Raw genomic sequence first — 22,500 nt, 5'->3', positions numbered from 1 at the left:
ACGAGGGAGTGCATTTTCAGTCTGACCCTGACGCTGGTGTGATGACCACCTGTTCAGATTCCTACTGGAAAGGGATTGAGTGCTACAGATGAAGATGACGAAGATGATGGAAATTGTGTCAGTCATTGTCATCTGTGGGTCAGTGATGTGTGTGTAAGAGATGAGGGAGAATGAGAAAGGGAAGAGAAGGAGTTTGAGGAGCCCAGACAGAGACAGAAGGGTAGCATGGGAAAACACTTGCACAAACACCAAGGGTGTTGCTAACCCGGAGATCTTCATCTTTAGTGGTGTATTAAAGCACGTACTAAATCTCCCGGTGCACATAATTATATTCACAGACACGTGTAAAGAGAAGGCCTGATTCAGTGTGTGTGTGTGTGTGCGCGATAGAGCGACACTCAGAGGCCAATACTTTCGTAGAAAATTAGAGCAACGCAGGGGTGTAATCAGTCTAAACGAGAGGTTCTACTGGACAAATTCAGGTAGGTCTTAACCCGTTTTGTTCAGTTTGCTTCCGTTTAAGAAACGCAACAGAATCGTAGTAATGAATAAACCCCAGGCCTTGTAGAGGTGCTGATTTACGACACAGGGAAAAATGGCCATCTCTGACCAGTGTTGTTCAATATTTTGCCATGATGCAACACACACATATTCTTATTGTATCCCTAGGGGGAATACACTTCTGTTGTTGCATGAGCATGACAGAAAGCATTTTCATTTAAAGGGAGGTTTAGTCAAGCTGGTTAAATAAGTCAGGTTTAGTTTTCAGCAGTAGGAACCATTTTGGGACACTGTCCTTACCGTGCCTCTGCAGCCAGTAGCTCGTCATAGTGGGATGAGCGCTGGTCATCATCCTGTCTGTAGCGGATGACCGTGGCAAAACCTTTACTGACCAACGCCTCGGCTATGTTACTGTGGAGGGAGAGAGAGAAACAGAGAGAGAGAGTGAGAGAAACAGAGAGAGAGAGTGAGAGAAACAGAGAGAGAGAGTGAGAGAAACAGAGAGAGAGAGTGAGAGAAACAGAGAGAGAGAGAGTGAGAGAAACAGAGAGAGTGAGAGAAACAGAGAGAGTGAGAGAAACAGAGAGAGTGAGAGAAACAGAGAGAGTGAGAGACACAGAGTGAGTGAGAGAAACAGAGTGAGTGAGAGAGCCCGAGAGAGGAAGACGGAGAGAAAGACCGACAGAGGAAGACGGAGAGAAAGACCGACAGAGGAAGACGGAGAGAAAGACCGACAGAGGAAGACGGAGAGAAAGACCGACAGAGAGAGAAAGCGAGGTGATTTTAACCCGTGTTTATTTCTCAACACAGTTATTATACAAGCTCAGAAACACTGAAGAAACACAAGCTCAGAAACACTGAAGAAACACAAGCTCAGAAACACTGAAGAAACACTGAAGAAACACAAGCTCAGAAACACAAGCTCAGAAACACAAGCTCAGAAACACAAGCTCAGAAACACAAGCTCAGAAACACAAGCTCAGAAACACTGAAGAAACACAAGCTCAGAAACACTGAAGAAACACAAGCTCAGAAACACTGAAGAAACACAAGCTCAGAAACACTGAAGAAACACAAGCCCAGAGACACTGAAGAAACACAAGCTCAGAAACACTGAAGAAACACAAGCTCAGAAACACTGAAGAAACACAAGCTCAGAAACACTGAAGAAACACAAGCTCAGAAACACTGAAGAAACACAAGCCCAGAAACACTGAAGAAACACAAGCTCAGAAACACTGAAGAAACACAAGCTCAGAAACACAAGCTCAGAAACACTGAAGAAACACAAGCTCAGAAACACTGAAGAAACACAAGCTCAGAAACACTGAAGAAACACAAGCTCAGAAACACTGAAGAAACACAAGCTCAGAAACACAAGCTCAGAAACACTGAAGAAACACAAGCTCAGAAACACAAGCTCAGAAACACAAGCTCAGAAACACAAGCTCAGAAACACTGAAGAAACACTGAAGAAACACAAGCTCAGAAACACTGAAGAAACACAAGCTCAGAAACACTGAAGAAACACAAGCTCAGAAACACAAGCTCAGAAACACTGAAGAAACAAGCTCAGAAACACTGAAGAAACACAAGCTCAGAAACACAAGCTCAGAAACACAAGCTCAGAAACACAAGCTCAGAAACACAAGCTCAGAAACACAAGCTCAGAAACACAAGCTCAGAAACACAAGCTCAGAAACACTGAAGAAACACAAGCTCAGAAACACTGAAGAAACACAAGCTCAGAAACACTGAAGAAACACAAGCCCAGAGACACTGAAGAAACACAAGCTCAGAAACACTGAAGAAACACAAGCTCAGAAACACTGAAGAAACACAAGCTCAGAAACACTGAAGAAACACAAGCCCAGAAACACTGAAGAAACACAAGCCCAGAAACACTGAAGAAACACAAGCTCAGAAACACTGAAGAAACACAAGCTCAGAAACACAAGCTCAGAAACACTGAAGAAACACAAGCTCAGAAACACTGAAGAAACACAAGCTCAGAAACACTGAAGAAACACAAGCTCAGAAACACTGAAGAAACACAAGCTCAGAAACACAAGCTCAGAAACACTGAAGAAACACAAGCTCAGAAACACTGAAGAAACACAAGCTCAGAAACACAAGCTCAGAAACACAAGCTCAGAAACACTGAAGAAACACTGAAGAAACACAAGCTCAGAAACACTGAAGAAACAAGCTCAGAAACACTGAAGAAACACAAGCTCAGAAACACAAGCTCAGAAACACTGAAGAAAACAAGCTCAGAAACACTGAAGAAACACAAGCTCAGAAACACAAGCTCAGAAACACAAGCTCAGAAACACAAGCTCAGAAACACAAGCTCAGAAACACAAGCTCAGAAACACTGAAGAAACACAAGCTCAGAAACACTGAAGAAACACAAGCTCAGAAACACAAGCTCAGAAACACTGAAGAAACACAAGCTCAGAAACACTGAAGAAACACAAGCCCAGAGACACTGAAGAAACACAAGCTCAGAAACACTGAAGAAACACAAGCTCAGAAACACTGAAGAAACACAAGCTCAGAAACACTGAAGAAACACAAGCTCAGAAACACTGAAGAAACACAAGCTCAGAAACACTGAAGAAACACAAGCTCAGAAACACTGAAGAAACACAAGCCCAGAAACACTGAAGAAACACAAGCTCAGAAACACTGAAGAAACACAAGAAACACTGAAGAAACACAAGCTCAGAAACACTGAAGAAACACAAGCTCAGAAACACAAGCTCAGAAACACTGAAGAAACACAAGCTCAGAAACACTGAAGAAACACAAGCTCAGAAACACTGAAGAAACACAAGCTCAGAAACACTGAAGAAACACAAGCTCAGAAACAGAAGCTCAGAAACACAAGCTCAGAAACACAAGAAACACAAGCTCAGAAACACTGAAGAAACACAAGCTCAGAAACACAAGCTAAGAAACACAAGCTCAGAAACACTGAAGAAACACTGAAGAAACACAAGCTCAGAAACACTGAAGAAACAAGCTCAGAAACACTGAAGAAACACAAGCTCAGAAACACTGAAGAAACATAAGCTCAGAAACACAAGCTCAGAAACACAAGCTCAGAAACACAAGCTCAGAAACACAAGCTCAGAAACACAAGCTCAGAAACACTGAAGAAACACAAGCTCAGAAACACTGAAGAAACATAAGCTCAGAAACACAAGCTCAGAAACACAAGCTCAGAAACACAAGCTCAGAAACACAAGCTCAGAAACACAAGCTCAGAAACACAAGCTCAGAAACACAAGCTCAGAAACACAAGCTCAGAAACACAAGCTCAGAAACACTGAAGAAACACAAGCTCAGAAACACTGAAGAAACACAAGCTCAGAAACACTGAAGAAACACAAGCTCAGAAACACTGAAGAAACACAAGCTCAGAAACACTGAAGAAACACAAGCCCAGAAACACTGAAGAAACACAAGCTCAGAAACACTGAGAAACACAAGCTCAGAAACACTGAAGAAACACAAGCTCAGAAACACTGAAGAAACACAAGCTCAGAAACACTGAAGAAACACAAGCCCAGAAACACAAGCTCAGAAACACAAGCTCAGAAACACTGAAGAAACACTGAAGAAACACAAGCTCAGAAACACAAGCTCAGAAACACTGAAGAAACACAAGCTCAGAAACACAAGCTCAGAAACACAAGCTCAGAAACACAAGCTCAGAAACACTGAAGAAACACTGAAGAAACACAAGCTCAGAAACACTGAAGAAACAAGCTCAGAAACACTGAAGAAACACAAGCTCAGAAACACTGAAGAAACATAAGCTCAGAAACACTGAAGAAACACAAGCTCAGAAACACAAGCTCAGAAACACAAGCTCAGAAACACAAGCTCAGAAACACAAGCTCAGAAACACTGAAGAAACACAAGCTCAGAAACACTGAAGAAACATAAGCTCAGAAACACAAGCTCAGAAACACAAGCTCAGAAACACAAGCTCAGAAACACAAGCTCAGAAACACAAGCTCAGAAACACAAGCTCAGAAACACAAGCTCAGAAACACAAGCTCAGAAACACTGAAGAAACACAAGCTCAGAAACACTGAAGAAACACAAGCTCAGAAACACTGAAGAAACACAAGCTCAGAAACACTGAAGAAACACAAGCTCAGAAACACTGAAGAAACACAAGCCCAGAGACACTGAAGAAACACAAGCTCAGAAACACTGGAGAAACACAAGCTCAGAAACACTGAAGAAACACAAACTCAGAAACACTGAAGAAACACAAGCTCAGAAACACTGAAGAAACACAAGCCCAGAAACACAAGCTCAGAAACACAAGCTCAGAAACACTGAAGAAACACTGAAGAAACACAAGCTCAGAAACACAAGCTCAGAAACACAAGCTCAGAAACACAAGCTCAGAAACACAAGCTCAGAAACACAAGCTCAGAAACACTGAAGAAACACAAGCTCAGAAACACACTGAAGAAACACAAGCTCAGAAAACAACTCAGAAACACTGAAGAAACACAAGCTCAGAAACACTGAAGAAACACAAGCTCAGAAACACTGAAGAAACACAAGCTCAGAAACACTGAAGAAACACAAGCTCAGAAACACTGAAGAAACACAAGCTCAGAAACACAAGCTCAGAAACACTGAAGAAACAAGCTCAGAAACACTGAAGAAACACAAGCTCAGAAACACTGAAGAAACACTGAAGAAACACAAGCTCAGAAACACTGAAGAAACACAAGCTCAGAAACACTGAAGAAACACAAGCTCAGAAACACAAGCTCAGAAACACAAGCTCAGAAACACAGAAGAAACACTGAAGAAACACAAGCTCAGAAACACTGAAGAAACACAAGCTCAGAAACACTGAAGAAACACAAGCTCAGAAACACTGAAGAAACACAAGCTCAGAAACACAAGCTCAGAAACACTGAAGAAACAAGCTCAGAAACACTGAAGAAACACAAGCTCAGAAACACTGAAGAAACATAAGCTCAGAAACACAAGCTCAGAAACACAAGCTCAGAAACACAAGCTCAGAAACACAAGCTCAGAAACACAAGCTCAGAAACACAAGCTCAGAAACACAAGCTCAGAAACACTGAAGAAACACAAGCTCAGAAACACTGAAGAAACACAAGCCCAGAAACACTGAAGAAACACAAGCCCAGAGACACTGAAGAAACACAAGCTCAGAAACACTGAAGAAACACAAGCTCAGAAACACTGAAGAAACACAAGCTCAGAAACACTGAAGAAACACAAGCTCAGAAACACTGAAGAAACACAAGCCCAGAAACACTGAAGAAACACAAGCTCAGAAACACTGAAGAAACACAAGCTCAGAAACACAAGCTCAGAAACACTGAAGAAACACAAGCTCAGAAACACAAGCTCAGAAACACTGAAGAAACACAAGCTCAGAAACACTGAAGAAACACAAGCTCAGAAACACTGAAGAAACACAAGCTCAGAAACACTGAAGAAACATAAGCTCAGAAACACAAGCTCAGAAACACAAGCTCAGAAACACAAGCTCAGAAACACAAGCTCAGAAACACTGAAGAAACACAAGCTCAGAAACACTGAAGAAACACAAGCTCAGAAACACTGAAGAAACACAAGCTCAGAAACACTGAAGAAACACAAGCTCAGAAACACTGAAGAAACACAAGCTCAGAAACACTGAAGAAACACAAGCTCAGAAACACTGAAGAAACACAAGCTCAGAAACACTGAAGAAACACAAGCTCAGAAACACTGAAGAAACACAAGCTCAGAAACACTGAAGAAACACAAGCTCAGAAACACTGAAGAAACACAAGCTCAGAAACACTGAAGAAACACAAGCTCAGAAACACTGAAGAAACACAAGCTCAGAAACACAAGCTCAGAAACACTGAAGAAACACAAGCTCAGAAACACTGAAGAAACACAAGCTCAGAAACACTGAAGAAACACAAGCCCAGAAACACTGAAGAAACACAAGCTCAGAAACACTGAAGAAACACAAGCTCAGAAACACTGAAGAAACACAAGCTCAGAAACACTCAGAAGAAACACAAGCTCAGAAACACTGAAGAAACACAAGCCCAGAAACACTGAAGAAACACAAGCTCAGAAACACTGAAGAAACACAAGCTCAGAAACACTGAAGAAACACTGAAGAAACACAAGCTCAGAAACACAAGCTCAGAAACACTGAAGAAACACAAGCTCAGAAACACAAGCTCAGAAACACAAGCTCAGAAACACAAGCTCAGAAACACTGAAGAAACACTGAAGAAACACAAGCTCAGAAACACAAGCTCAGAAACACAAGCTCAGAAACACAAGCTCAGAAACACTGAAGAAACACAAGCTCAGAAACACTGAAGAAACACAAGCTCAGAAACACTGAAGAAACACAAGCTCAGAAACACAAGCTCAGAAACACTGAAGAAACAAGCTCAGAAACACTGAAGAAACACAAGCTCAGAAACACTGAAGAAACATAAGCTCAGAAACACAAGCTCAGAAACACAAGCTCAGAAACACTGAAGAAACACAAGCTCAGAAACACTGAAGAAACACAAGCTCAGAAACACTGAAGAAACACAAGCTCAGAAACACTGAAGAAACACAAGCCAGAGAAACACTGAAGAAACACAAGCTCAGAAACACTGAAGAAACACAAGCTCAGAAACACTGAAGAAACACAAGAAACACAAGAAACACTGAAGAAACACAAGCTCAGAAACACTGAAGAAACACAAGCTCAGAAACACTGAAGAAACACAAGCTCAGAAACACAAGCTCAGAAACACAAGCTCAGAAACACTGAAGAAACACAAGCTCAGAAACACTGAAGAAACACAAGCTCAGAAACACTGAAGAAACACAAGCTCAGAAACACTGAAGAAACACAAGCTCAGAAACACTGAAGAAACACAAGCTCAGAAACACTGAAGAAACACAAGCTCAGAAACACTGAAGAAACACAAGCTCTGAAGAAACACAAGCTCAGAAACACTGAAGAAACACAAGCTCAGAAACACAAGCTCAGAAACACTGAAGAAACACAAGCTCAGAAACACAAGCTCAGCTCAGAAACACTGAAGAAGAAACACTGAAGAAACACAAGCTCAGAAACACTGAAGAAACAAGCTCAGAAACACTGAAGAAACACAAGAAACACTCAGAAACACAAGAAACACTGAAGAAACATAAGCTCAGAAACACAAGCTCAGAAACACAAGCTCAGAAACACAAGCTCAGAAACACAAGCTCAGAAACACTGAAGAAACACAAGCTCAGAAACACAAGAAAACTGAAGAAACAAGCTCAGAAACACTGAAGAAACACAAGCTCAGAAACACTGAAGAAACACAAGCTCAGAAACTGAACTGAAGAAACACAAGCTCAGAAACACTGAAGAAACACAAGCTCAGAAACACTGAAGAAACACAAGCTCAGAAACACTGAAGAAACACAAGCTCAGAAACACTGAAGAAACACAAGCTCAGAAACACTGAAGAAACACAAGCTCAGAAACACTGAAGAAACACAAGCCCAGAAACACTGAAGAAACAGAAACACAAGCTCAGAAACACTGAAGAAACACAAGCTCAGAAACACTGAAGAAACACAAGCTCAGAAACACAAGCTCAGAAACACTGAAGAAACACAAGCTCAGAAACACTGAAGAAACACAAGCTCAGAAACACTGAAGAAACACAAGCTCAGAAACACTGAAGAAACACAAGCCCAGAAACACTGAAGAAACACAAGCTCAGAAACACTGAAGAAACACAAGCTCAGAAACACTGAAGAAACACAAGCTCAGAAACACTGAAGAAACACAAGCTCAGAAACACTGAAGAAACACAAGCCCAGAAACACTGAAGAAACACAAGCTCAGAAACACTGAAGAAACACTGAAGAAACACAAGCTCAGAAACACAAGCTCAGAAACACTGAAGAAACACAAGCTCAGAAACACAAGCTCAGAAACACAAGCTCAGAAACACTGAAGAAACACTGAAGAAACACAAGCTCAGAAACACAAGCTCAGAAACACAAGCTCAGAAACACAAGCTCAGAAACACTGAAGAAACACAAGCTCAGAAACACTGAAGAAACACAAGCTCAGAAACACTGAAGAAACACAAGCTCAGAAACACTGAAGAAACACAAGCTCAGAAACACTGAAGAAACACAAGCTCAGAAACACAAGCTCAGAAACACTGAAGAAACAAGCTCAGAAACACTGAAGAAACACAAGCTCAGAAACACTGAAGAAACACAAGCTCAGAAACACAAGCTCAGAAACACAAGCTCAGAAACACTGAAGAAACACAAGCTCAGAAACACTGAAGAAACACAAGCTCAGAAACACTGAAGAAACACAAGCTCAGAAACACTGAAGAAACACAAGCTCAGAAACACTGAAGAAACACAAGCTCAGAAACACTGAAGAAACACAAGCTCAGAAACACTGAAGAAACACAAGCTCAGAAACACTGAAGAAGAAACACAAAGAAACACTGAAGAAACACAAGCTCAGAAACACTGAAGAAACACAAGCTCAGAAACACTGAAGAAACACAAGCTCAGAAACACTGAAGAAACACAACTGAAGAAACACAAGCTCAGAAACACTGAAGAAACACAAGCTCAGAAACACTGAAGAAACACAAGCTCAGAAACACTGAAGAAACACTCAGAAACACTGAAGAAACACAAGCTCAGAAACACTGAAGAAACACAAGCTCAGAAACACTGAAGAAACACAAGCTCAGAAACACAAGCTCAGAAACACTGAAGAAACACAAGCTCAGAAACACAAGCTCAGAAACACAAGCTCAGAAACACAAGCTCAGAAACACAAGCTCAGAAACACTGAAGAAACACTGAAGAAACACTGAAGAAACACAAGCTCAGAAACACTGAAGAAACAAGCTCAGAAACACTGAAGAAACACAAGCTCAGAAACACTGAAGAAACATAAGCTCAGAAACACAAGCTCAGAAACACAGAAACACAAGCTCAGAAACAGAAGCTCAGAAACACAAGCTCAGAAACACAAGCTCAGAAACACAAGAAACTCAGAAACACAAGCTCAGAAACACTGAAGAAACACAAGCTCAGAAACACTGAAGAAACACAAGCTCAGAAACACTGAAGAAACACAAGCTCAGAAACACTGAAGAAACACTGAAGAAACACAAGCCCAGAGACACTGAAGAAACACAAGCTCAGAAACACTGAAGAAACACAAGCTCAGAAACACTGAAGAAACACAAGCTCAGAAACACTGAAGAAACACAAGCTCAGAAACACAAGCTCAGAAACACTGAAGAAACACAAGCTCAGAAACACAAGCTCAGAAACACTGAAGAAACACAAGCTCAGAAACACTGAAGAAACACAAGCTCAGAAACACTGAAGAAACACAAGCTCAGAAACACAAGCTCAGAAACACTGAAGAAACACAAGCTCAGAAACACAAGCTCAGAAACACAAGCACAAGAAACACTGAAGAAACACAAGCTCAGAAACACTGAAACACAAAGAAACACTGAAGAAACACAAAGAAACACTGAAGAAACACAAGCTCAGAAACACTGAAGAAACACAAGCTCAGAAACACTGAAGAAACACAAGCTCAGAAACACTGAAGAAACACAAGCTCAGAAACACTGAAGAAACACAAGCTCAGAAACACAAGCTCAGAAACACAAGCTCAGAAACACAAGCTCAGAAACACAAGCTCAGAAACACAAGCTCAGAAACACAAGCTCAGAAACACAAGCTCAGAAACACAAGCTCAGAAACACTGAAGAAACACAAGCTCAGAAACACTGAAGAAACACAAGCTCAGAAACACTGAAGAAACACAAGCTCAGAGACACTGAAGAAACACAAGCTCAGAAACACTGAAGAAACACAAGCTCAGAAACACTGAAGAAACACAAGCTCAGAAACACTGAAGAAACACAAGCCCAGAAACACTGAAGAAACACAAGCTCAGAAACACTGAAGAAACACAAGCTCAGAAACACAAGCTCAGAAACACTGAAGAAACACAAGCTCAGAAACACAAGCTCAGAAACACTGAAGAAACACAAGCTCAGAAACACTGAAGAAACACAAGCTCAGAAACACTGAAGAAACACTGAAGAAACACAAGCTCAGAAACACAAGCTCAGAAACACTGAAGAAACACAAGCTCAGAAACACAAGCTCAGAAACACAAGCTCAGAAACACAAGCTCAGAAACACTGAAGAAACACAAGCTCAGAAACACTGAAGAAACACAAGCTCAGAAACACAAGCTCAGAAACACTGAAGAAACACAAGCTCAGAAACACTGAAGAAACAAGCTCAGAAACACTGAAGAAACACAAGCTCAGAAACACTGAAGAAACACAAGCTCAGAAACACTGAAGAAACACAAGCTCAGAAACACTGAAGAAACACAAGCTCAGAAACACTGAAACACAAGCTCAGAAACACAAGCTCAGAAACACTGAAGAAACACAAGCTCAGAAACACAAGCTCAGAAACACAAGCTCAGAAACACTGAAGAAACACAAGCTCAGAAACACTGAAGAAACACAAGCTCAGAAACACTGAAGAAACACAAGCTCAGAAAACTGAAGAAACTGAAACACTGAAGAAACACAAGCCCAGAAACACTGAAGAAACACAAGCTCAGAAACACTGAAGAAACACAAGCTCAGAAACACTGAAGAAACACAAGCCCAGAAACACTGAAGAAACACAAGCTCAGAAACACTGAAGAAACACAAGCTCAGAAACACAAGCTCAGAAACACTGAAGAAACACAAGTTCAGAAACACAAGCTCAGAAACACTGAAGAAACACAAGAAGAAACACAAGCTCAGAAACACTGAAGAAACACAAGCTCAGAAACACTGAAGAAACACAAGCCCAGAAACACTGAAGAAACACAAGCTCAGAAACACTGAAGAAACACAAGCTCAGAAACACAAGCTCAGAAACACTGAAGAAACACAAGCTCAGAAACACTGAAGAAACACAAGCTCAGAAACACTGAAGAAACACAAGCTCAGAAACACTGAAGAAACACAAGCTCAGAAACACTGAAGAAACACAAGCTCAGAAACACAAGCTCAGAAACACAAGCTCAGAAACACTGAAGAAACACTGAAGAAACACTGAAGAAACACAAGCTCAGAAACACTGAAGAAACAAGCTCAGAAACACTGAAGAAACACAAGCTCAGAAACACTGAAGAAACACAAGCTCAGAAACACTGAAGAAACACAAGCTCAGAAACACTGAAGAAACACAAAGAAACACTGAAGAAACACAAGCTCAAACACTGAAGAAACACAAGCTCAGAAACACAAGCTCAGAAACACTGAAGAAACACAAGCTCAGAAACACTGAAGAAACACAAGCCCAGAAACACTGAAGAAACACAAGCTCAGAAACACTGAAGAAACACTGAAGAAACACAAGCTCAGAAACACTGAAGAAACACAAGCTCAGAAACACTGAAGAAACACAAGCTCAGAAACACTGAAGAAACACAAGCTCAGAAACACAAGCTCAGAAACACAAGCTCAGAAACACTGAAGAAACAAGCTCAGAAACACTGAAGAAACACAAGCTCAGAAACACTGAAGAAACATAAGCTCAGAAACACAAGCTCAGAAACACAAGCTCAGAAACACAAGCTCAGAAACACAAGCTCAGAAACACAAGCTCAGAAACACTCAGAAACACTGAAGCACAAGCTCAGAAACAGAAACACTGAAGAAACACAAGCTCAGAAACACTGAAGAAACACAAGCTCAGAAACACTGAAGAAACACAAGCTCAGAAACACTGAAGAAACACAAGCTCAGAAACACAAGCTCAGAAACACAAGCTCAGAAACACAAGCTCAGAAACACAAGCTCAGAAACACAAGCTCAGAAACACAAGCTCAGAAACACTGAAGAAACACAAGCTCAGAAACACTGAAGAAACACAAGCTCAGAAACACTGAAGAAACACAAGCTCAGAAACACAAGCTCAGAAACACTGAAGAAACAAGCTCAGAAACACTGAAGAAACACAAGCTCAGAAACACTGAAGAAACACAAGCTCAGAAACACAAGCTCAGAAACACAAGCTCAGAAACACTGAAGAAACACAAGCTCAGAAACACTGAAGAAAGCTCAGAAACACAAGCTCAGAAACACTGAAGAAACATAAGCTCAGAAAACTGAAGAAACAAGCTCAGAAACACAAGCTCAGAAACACAAAGAAACACAAGCTCAGAAACACTGAAGAAACACAAGCTCAGAAACACAAGCTCAGAAACACAAGCTCAGAAACACAAGCTCAGAAACACTGAAGAAACACAAGCTCAGAAACACTGAAGAAACACAAGCTCAGAAACACTGAAGAAACACAAGCCCAGAAACACTGAAGAAACACAAGCTCAGAAACACTGAAGAAACACAAGCTCAGAAACACTGAAGAAACACAAGCTCAGAAACACTGAAGAAACACAAGCTCAGAAACACTGAAGAAACACAAGCCCAGAAACACTGAAGAAACACAAGCTCAGAAACACTGAAGAAACACTGAAGAAACACAAGCTCAGAAACACAAGCTCAGAAACACTGAAGAAACACAAGCTCAGAAACACAAGCTCAGAAACACTGAAGAAACACAAGCTCAGAAACACTGAAGAAACACAAGCTCAGAAACACTGAAGAAACACAAGCTCAGAAACACTGAAGAAACACAAGCTCAGAAACACAAGCTCAGAAACACTGAAGAAACACAAGCTCAGAAACACAAGCTCAGAAACACAAGCTCAGAAACACAAGCTCAGAAACACAAGCTCAGAAACACTGAAGAAACACAAGCTCAGAAACACAAGCTCAGAAACACAAGCTCAGAAACACAAGCTCAGAAACACTGAAGAAACACAAGCTCAGAAACACTGAAGAAACACAAGAAACACTGAAGAAACACAAGCTCAGAAACACTGAAGAAACACAAGCTCAGAAACACAACTGAAGAAACACAACAGAAACACTCAGAAACACTGAAGAAACACAAGCTCAGAAACACTGCTCAGAAACACAAGCTCAGAAACACTGAAACACAAGCTCAGAAACACAAGCTCAGAAACACAAGCTCAGAAACACTGAAGAAACACAAGCTCAGAAACACTGAAGAAACAAGCACAGAAACACTGAAGAAACACAAGCTCAGAAACACTGAAGAAACATAAGCTCAGAAACACAAGCTCAGAAACACAAGCTCAGAAACACAAGCTCAGAAACACAAGCTCAGAAACACAAGCTAAGAAACACAAGCTCAGAAACACTGAAGAAACACAAGCTGAAGAAACACAAGCTCAGAAACACAAGCTCAGAAACACAAGCTCAGAAACACAAGCTCAGAAACACAAGCTCAGAAACACTGAAGAAACACTGAAGAAACACAAGCTCAGAAACACTGAAGAAACACAAGCTCAGAAACACTGAAGAAACACAAGCTCAGAAACACTGAAGAAACACAAGCTCAGAAACACAAGCTCAGAAACACAAGCTCAGAAACACAAGCTCAGAAACACTGAAGAAACACAAGCTCAGAAACACTGAAGAACTGAAGAAACACAAGCTCAGAAACACTGAAGAAACACTGAAGAGCTCAGAAACACTGAAGAAACACAAGCTCAGAAACACTGAAGAAACACAAGCTCAGAAACACAAGAAGAAACACAAGCTCAGAAACACAAGAGAAACACTCAGAAACACACAGAAACACTGAAGAAACACAAGCTCAGAAACACTGAAGAAACACAAGCTCAGAAACACAAGCTCAGAAACACAAGCTCAGAAACACAAGCTCAGAAACACAAGCTCAGAAACACTGAAGAAACACAAGCTCAGAAACACAAGCTCAGAAACACTGAAGAAACACTGAAGAAACACAAGCTCAGAAACACTGAAGAAACACAAGCTCAGAAACACTGAAGAAACACAAGCCAGAAACACAAGAAGAAACACAAGCTCAGAAACACAAGAAGAAACACTGAAGAAACACTGAAGAAACACAAGCTCAGAAACACTGAAGAAACACAAGCTCAGAAACACAAGAAGAAACACAAGCTCAGAAACACAAGCTCAGAAACACAAGCTCAGAAACACTGAAGAAACACAAGCTCAGAAACACTGAAGAAACACAAGCTCAGAAACACTGAAGAAACACAAGCTCAGAAACACTGAAGAAACACAAGCTCAGAAACACAAGCTCAGAAACACTGAAGAAACACAAGCTCAGAAACACAAGCTCAGAAACACAAGCTCAGAAACACAAGCTCAGAAACACAAGCTCAGAAACACAAGCTCAGAAACACAAGCTCAGAAACACAAGCTCAGAAAACACTGAAGAAACACTGAAGAAACACTGAAGAAACACAAGCTCAGAAACACAACTGAAGAAACACAAGCTCAGAAACACTGAAGAAACACAAGAAACACAACTGAAGAAACACTGAAGAAACACTGAAGAAACACAAGCTCAGAAACACTGAAGAAACACAAGCTCAGAAACACTGAAGAAACACAAGCTCAGAAACACAAGCTCAGAAACACTGAAGAAACACAAGCTCAGAAACACAAGCTCAGAAACACTGAAGAAACACAAGCTCAGAAACACTGAAGAAACACAAGCTCAGAAACACTGAAGAAACACAAGCTCAGAAACACTGAAGAAACACAAGCTCAGAAACACAAGCTCAGAAACACAAGCTCAGAAACACAAGCTCAGAAACACAAGCTCAGAAACACAAGCTCAGAAACACAAGCTCAGAAACACAAGCTCAGAAACACAAGCTCAGAAACACAAGCTCAGAAACACTGAAGAAACACTGAAGAAACACAAGCTCAGAAACACAAGCTCAGAAACACAAGCTCAGAAACACTGAAGAAACACTGAAGAAACACAAGCTCAGAAACACTGAAGAAACACTGAAGAAACACAAGCTCAGAAACACTGAAGAAACACAAGCTCAGAAACACAAGCTCAGAAACACAAGCTCAGAAACACAAGCTCAGAAACACAAGCTCAGAAACACAAGCTCAGAAACACAAGCTCAGAAACACAAGCTCAGAAACACTGAAGAAACACAAGCTCAGAAACACAAGCTCAGAAACACAAGCTCAGAAACACAAGCTCAGAAACACAAGCTCAGAAACACAAGCTCAGAAACACTGAAGAAACACAAGCTCAGAAACACTGAAGAAACACAAGCTCAGAAACACTGAAGAAACACAAGCTCAGAAACACTGAAGAAACACAAGCTCAGAAACACTGAAGAAACACAAGCTCAGAAACACTGAAGAAACACAAGCCCAGAAACACTGAAGAAACACAAGCCCAGAAACACTGAAGAACAACAGAAGAAAGCTTAAAGAAAATGTGAAAGACAATGACTGACTAACTAACTGACTAGCAAGTCAAGGTCCCGGCAACATGGCGAGGTGAGAGAGACCTTCGAACCACAGCAACCAGAGGCTGCATTGTTATTTCACAACCACAGAAAGAGGGGGAAGGTGAGAGATAGAAGTAGAAAAATAACAGGTGAGAGTTCGATGGAAGGGCTCTGCAGTTAGCTCAGAGCCCTTAGGCGCCCATGTAACAGCTAAAGTGGATGGGAGTGAGTGCACTCGGTGCAGGCTTGTCTTTCCAAAATGTTTTGTTAGCCTGTCGGCATGCTAAGACCGTGATTGAGTAAGTTTGGTGGCTCCTCGGTGTGGTGAAATGTTTTTATTAGGTTTTCTGTTCAGATTAAATGGAGGGGGAAGAGCGAGAGAGATGAGGCAGAGAGCGAGAGAGCGAGAGAGAGAGCGTGAGAGCAAGAGAGCGTGAGAGCGAGAGGGAGAGGCAGGCCGGCAGAGAGAGAGAGGCAGGCTGGCCGGCCGGCAGAGAGAGAGAGAGAGGCAGGCTGGCCGGCCGGCAGAGAGAGAGAGGCAGGCTGGCCGGCCGGCAGAGAGAATAAAAACAGGAGGAGTCTAGTAAACTGCCTTCAATTGAGATGTGGAGTCAAAAAGAAAAGAGAAAAAACTAAGTCATTTCCCCCGTCCTCACTTTGTTTCCTTTCTCGGTCAAGTCAGTTTAAAGAACAAACTCTTATTTACTGAATGACCTAGCCTGCCTGACTGTATGCATTTATAAAGTATGAGGAAATGAGGTTGACGTGTCCTTGGGAAATCAGACAACCTTTAATACAACCTTAAATTAGCCTAAAAGCAGGATACGGTCAAACAGGCCTTTTCCACACCCCTCTCCACCAGTCCCCACTCCAATACTAACAATCTCAATGGTCGTGGTATCTAGGACGTAGGCTGCTAGCCTGCTGGCACTAGCCATCTCCAGCTAGCCCCCCTGCTGTGCCTCTCTCCCTCGCCTTGTGCTAAACGGGTAGAGGGGTCTGGCTCACCACGTGGAGAGAAATATGGTGCGCCATAAGACGAGCACGCACGCACACACACAGCACCTCAGAGCCTGAGGGCGGCCAGGCCACCTGTTACCCACAATGCACCGCAGTGCGTCTGCCTGGTAATTGGGTGACCTACGCTGGCCGGGCGTTGCTGCTAACTAGCGGTGCCGTGTGATAAGAGGGGCTAGCAGATGAAAGGAGAGGGACTCCGTAGCTCCAGAACATGTCTTAACAAGGTCTTTCTTCCATGTGTATGAGTGAAAACAACCTGAGGGCGAAGCCGGGAGACATGTTGACCTGAAGGGGTGTGAATAAACTGTGTGGCTTGCCCACGTTGGTTGCTCTTTAATGTAGTAGGCCTGTACTGTGTACATTTAAGCTGTTCTATTGGGCCTTTGTAGAGCTTTTATTTCTCGTTGAAATGTCTTGTCCATTACATCAGTGGCCTACAGACAGATATTCACTTCAACTGATTCTAAGGAATATAGATATATACCTCCTAGATCAGTCCCCTTCAATCATAGCATATTGTGCATGTTTGTTCCAGTCCAGTATTAACACCCAATTCAACCTTTCAACGGGTGAAATACAGTAAGTTTGAGCCGACTCTGCCGTGTTCCTACTGGACAAGAACAAAGCTCTGCACTTACTATAGAGGTTTCCGGACGCTCGTCTGGACTACTCATCCTGTCTACAAGCAAGGTGACAGACAGGGTGACACAGACATGTTAGGGGTAGGCAGAGGTCGACGGTGCAGGGGGACAAGTTGGTGTCCAGATAGGTGTACTCACATGCCGCCGATGGTGACCGTGGCACAGGTGCGTTCTGCAAAGGCGGGGATGGTGCTGGTCTCTGAGGAGCTGGTGGCAGCTCTGATGTAGTCCACCGTGACGTTCACCTGAAACGCCATGTCACAGGAAATGATGTCAATGCCATGTCACAGGAAATGGATGTCAGACAACTCTCCCGGTGAATGACGTCAAACAACTGAAGGCTGATTTAGAAGAGCCACCGTGTCTTTAGTGGACTAGAGACCTCAGGTCCTCACTGTCACCGTCATGTAATATAGGATTGAACACAACGTATGACTGCACACGTGGGGAGATTTGGAGTCAATTTGTGTCAACGTCATTTATTTTGTCGTTATGTCGGCCTATCATTCATGACTAACGTTAGTGATGGGGGGGAAATCGATAAAGTTACAAAACGCTAGTATTTTTCTTCATAGCTTGTTCTCCATCTTTTTAAGTAGGAAGCCAATTTGTTTTCAGCACTTATTTACATGACTGATCAAAACTCGTTTTTCTCATGACTCTCTCTTGTCCCTCTGAAGCAGACAGATGGTGAGCAATATGTTGGGAACATCAAGTCGTAATAAAATCAAGGTATCGACTAGTCAACGTTTTTCAAATAATTAGAAATACTGGTCATGAAAATGCAATAGACAGACACGTATGTGCGTGCGTGCGTGCGTGCGTGCGTGCGTGTGTACGGGCTAGTTTACAAGGTCACCCCCAGTCAGTGTGAATCATGTCAGGCTGGACTGTAGATCTCCCCAGAGGAGCACTGGGGCTGTTTATAACTCCACACTCACAAACACACTCACACGCACGCGCCCACGCAACCAAGAGGTGGCAGATTGCTATCAAACACGGACAGGCCCAGCAGCACACAGCGGGTGGAGGAAAAACAGTGTTTAGATGGGGAACAACCATTTCCCCCATTCCTCCCTTCCTGGCCGACAGAGCAAACAGAAGCAGGGAAGCAGGGATGGATAGGTGGGGACAGGCAATGACATTCCCTAAGCCCAGGATGGGAGCAACAGGGAATCTACAATCTGGGAATCTCCAGGCCTGCATTTTTCCTCCATCATACAGTTGAGCAAACAAAGAGCTATTCCGTCAGAAAGAGGTGCGAGGGTCCCAACCGTCCCAGATGGTGGGGTCACAAAGAGGTGGGAGAGGAGACGAGGGGGGCGTTGTCATTAATCTGAGGGCCTCGCTGGACAAGGACACGATGATGGAGGGTAGACAGGATTATAGGAAATGGATGTCCCAGCATGTTCTCTGCTAAGTTGGCGTCTGGCAAGGGTGGGTGGTAAGATGGGGATGTGAGAGAGTGGTAGAGGAAGAGGCTAGAACGGCCTAGCGACGAGAGGGTTTGGGGCTACAGTGTAACCGTAAAAGGGGACTGAAAGGTGTCGTACTACATTTGAGGACTATGTGGAGCGATGTAGCGTTTTATACAACAATAGGACACAATTGTAGGGTTTATCATTGGTAGCCTAGCGGTTAGAGTTTGGCCAGTAACCAAAAGGTTGCTGGTTCGAATACCTGAGCAGACAAGGTGAAAAATCTGTCGATGTGGCACTTAAACCTAATTTGCTCCAGGGCCCCGTACTACTACGGCTGACCCTGAAATACAACACATTTCACTGCCTCTATCCAGTGTATGTGACAATATATATTTAATTCTACAAAATGTCTGAAGCATTTACTAACTACCCTAAATGTTATTGTGTGTGACTGTTACTAGAAGTCTTCAGAGGCCATTGCATCTATTTTCATGTTGAAGTAGACCTAACAGAATGAGTGGAAAGTTCCCCTATAACAAACCAAAACACAAGGAAAGGCTCAAATTCCACTTAATATAGAAAACTGCCTGGACTACACAACATATTACTGTCAATAACATTGGTATAAGATGCTCTTAGTAAAATCCCCGCTAGCAAACACACACACACACACACACTTCATGACAGAAAATAAGCATAACAACCCAATCTGATCGGCATAATGGAAATTTCATTTAGCGCAGACTTCCTGCCGAGGCTCCTCATTTTCCCACAGCGGAACACGGCTGTAAGCTTTTTTGTGCCTCAACAAATAAGGCATTTATTCCCCCCATAAAAGATGGTTTTGGTTCATTTGTGCTTTGTGTCGCGTCTCCTCCCGAATCTACACATCTTCTGTAATGGCTCTGCATCGTTGGGCAGGGATAATGACTTCAGATGAGGGAAGGAGGAAGAGTGTGAGAGAGGGGAGATGGAGAGAAAGAGAGGAAAGGAGCAGAGATGGAGAGAAAGAGAGGAGAGGAGCAGAGATGGAGAGAAAGAAGAGAGGAGCAGAGATGGAGAGGAGCAGAGATGGAGAGAAAGAAGAGAGGAGCAGAGATGGAGAGGAGCAGAGATGGAGAGAAAGAGAGGAGAGGAGCAGAGATGGAGAGAAAGAGGAGAGGAGCAGAGATGGAGAGAAAGAGGAGAGGAGCAGAGATGGAGAGAAAGAGGAGAGGAGCAGAGATGGAGAGAAAGAGAGGAGAGGAGCAGAGATGGAGAGGAGCAGAGATGGAGAGGAGCAGAGATGGAGAGAAAGAGAGGAGAGGAGCAGAGATGGAGAGAAAGAGAGGAGAGGAGCAGAGATGGAGAGAAAGAGAGGAGAGGAGCAGAGATGGAGAGAAAGAGGAGAGGAGCAGAGATGGAGAGAAAGAGGAGAGGAGCAGAGATGGAGAGAAAGAGAGGAGAGGAGCAGAGATGGAGAGGAGCAGAGATGGAGAGGAGCAGAGATGGAGAGGAGCAGAGATGGAGAGAAAGAGAGGAGAGGAGCAGAGATGGAGAGAAAGAGGAGAGGAGCAGAGATGGAGAGAAAGAGGAGAGGAGCAGAGATGGAGAGAAAGAGGAGAGGAGCAGAGATGGAGAGAAAGAGGAAAGGAGCAGAGATGGAGAGAAAGAGGAAAGGAGCAGAGATGGAGAGAAAGAGGAAAGGAGCAGAGATGGAGAGAAAGAGGAAAGAAGCAGAGATGGAGAGAAAGAGGAAAGGAGCAGAGATGGAGAGAAAGAGAAAGGAGAGGAGCAGAGATGGAGAAAGAGAGAAAGAGAGGAGCAGAGATGGAGAGAAAGAGGAAAGGAGCAGAGATGGAGAGAAAGAGGAAAGGAGCAGAGATGGAGAAAAAGAGGAAAGGAGCAGAGATGGAGAGAAAGAGGAAAGGAGCAGAGATGGAGAGAAAGAGAGGAGAGGAGCAGAGATGGAGAGAAAGAGAGGAGAGGAGCAGAGATGGAGAGAAAGAGGAAATGAGCAGAGATGGAGAGAAAGAGGAAAGGAGCAGAGATGGAGAAAAAGAGGAAAGGAGCAGAGATGGAGAGAAAGAGGAAAGGAGCAGAGATGGAGAGAAAGAGGAAAGGAGCAGAGATGGAGAGAAAGAGAGGAGGAGCAGAGATGGAGAGAAAGAGAGGAGAGGAGCAGAGATGGAGAGAAAGAGAGGAGAGGAGCAGAGATGGAGAGAAAGAGAGGAGAGGAGCAGAGATGGAGAGAAAGAGAGGAGAGGAGCAGAGATGGAGAGAAAGAAGAGAGCAGAGATGGAGAGAAGGAGAGGAGCAGAGAGATGGAGAGAAGAGAAAGAGAGGAGAGGAGCAGAGATGGAGAGAAAGAGGAGAGGAGCAGAGATGGAGAGAAAGAGGCGATAGGAGCAGAGATGGAGAGAAAGAGAGGATAGGAGCAGAGATGGAGAGAAAGAGAGGAGAGGAGCAGAGATGGAGAGAAAGAGAGGAGCAGAGATGGAGAGAAAGAGAGGAGCAGAGATGGAGAGAAAGAGAGGAGCAGAGATGGAGAGAAAGAGGAGAGGAGCAGAGATGGAGAGGAGAGAAAGAGATGGAGAGAAAGAGAGAGGAGCAGAGATGGAGAGAAAGAGGAGAGGAGCAGAGATGGAGAGGAAAGAGCAGAGATGGAAGAGAGAGGAGCAGAGAGAGAGAGAGAAAGGAGCAGAGATGGAGAGCAGAGATGGAGAGAAAGAAAAGAGAGGAGCAGAGATGGAGAGAAAGAAGAGAGGAGCAGAGATGGAGAGAAAGAAGAGAGGAGCAGAGATGGAGAGAAAGAAGAGAGGAGCAGAGATGGAGAGAAAGAGGAAAGGAGCAGAGATGGAGAGAAAGAGGAAAGGAGCAGAGATGGAGAGAAAGAGGAAAGGAGCAGAGATGGGGAGAAAGAGGAAAGGAGCAGAGATGGAGAGAAAGAGAGGAGCAGAGATGGAGAGAAAGAGAGGAGAGGAGCAGAGATGGAGAGAAAGAGGAAAGGAGCAGAGATGGAGAGAAAGAGGAAAGGAGCAGAGATGGAGAGAAAGAGGAAAGGAGCAGAGATGGAGAGAAAGAGGAAAGGAGCAGAGATGGAGAGAAAGAAGAGAGGAGCAGAGATGGAGAGGAGCAGAGATGGAGAGAAAGAGAGGAGAGGAGCAGAGATGGAGAAAAAAGAGGAGAGGAGCAGAGATGGAGAGAAAGAGAGGAGAGGAGCAGAGATGGAGAGAAAGAGAGGAGAGGAGCAGAGATGGAGAGAAAGAGAGGAGAGGAGCAGAGATGGAGAGAAAGAGAGGAGAGGAGCAGAGATGGAGAGAAAGAGAGGAGAGGAGCAGAGATGGAGAGAAAGAGAGGAGAGGAGCAGAGATGGAGAGAAAGGAGAGAAAGAGATGGAGAGAAAGAGAGGAGAGAGCAGAGATGGAGAAAGAGAGGAGAG

General features: G+C 43.3%; 1 protein-coding gene across 1 annotated transcript in view; it reads right to left on the bottom strand.

Annotated features, from left to right (window-relative positions):
• snd1 (staphylococcal nuclease and tudor domain containing 1) overlaps nt 1-22,500 on the bottom strand; it is a 368,696-nt gene that overhangs the window by 287,758 nt on the left and 58,438 nt on the right. The window contains exons 12-13 of the mRNA XM_065021501.1: nt 17,797-17,903; nt 802-912 (exon numbers count right to left, since the gene is read on the bottom strand). Coding sequence (XP_064877573.1) covers nt 802-912; nt 17,797-17,903 — 218 coding nt within the window. The remainder of the gene's footprint in view (nt 1-801; nt 913-17,796; nt 17,904-22,500) is intronic.

This window comes from Oncorhynchus nerka, linkage group LG8 (assembly GCF_034236695.1).
Source record: "Oncorhynchus nerka isolate Pitt River linkage group LG8, Oner_Uvic_2.0, whole genome shotgun sequence".
Classification (NCBI taxonomy): domain Eukaryota; kingdom Metazoa; phylum Chordata; class Actinopteri; order Salmoniformes; family Salmonidae; genus Oncorhynchus; species Oncorhynchus nerka.
Note: the sequence above shows the minus strand (reverse complement) of the source record. Positions and strands in the feature narration are given on the sequence as shown.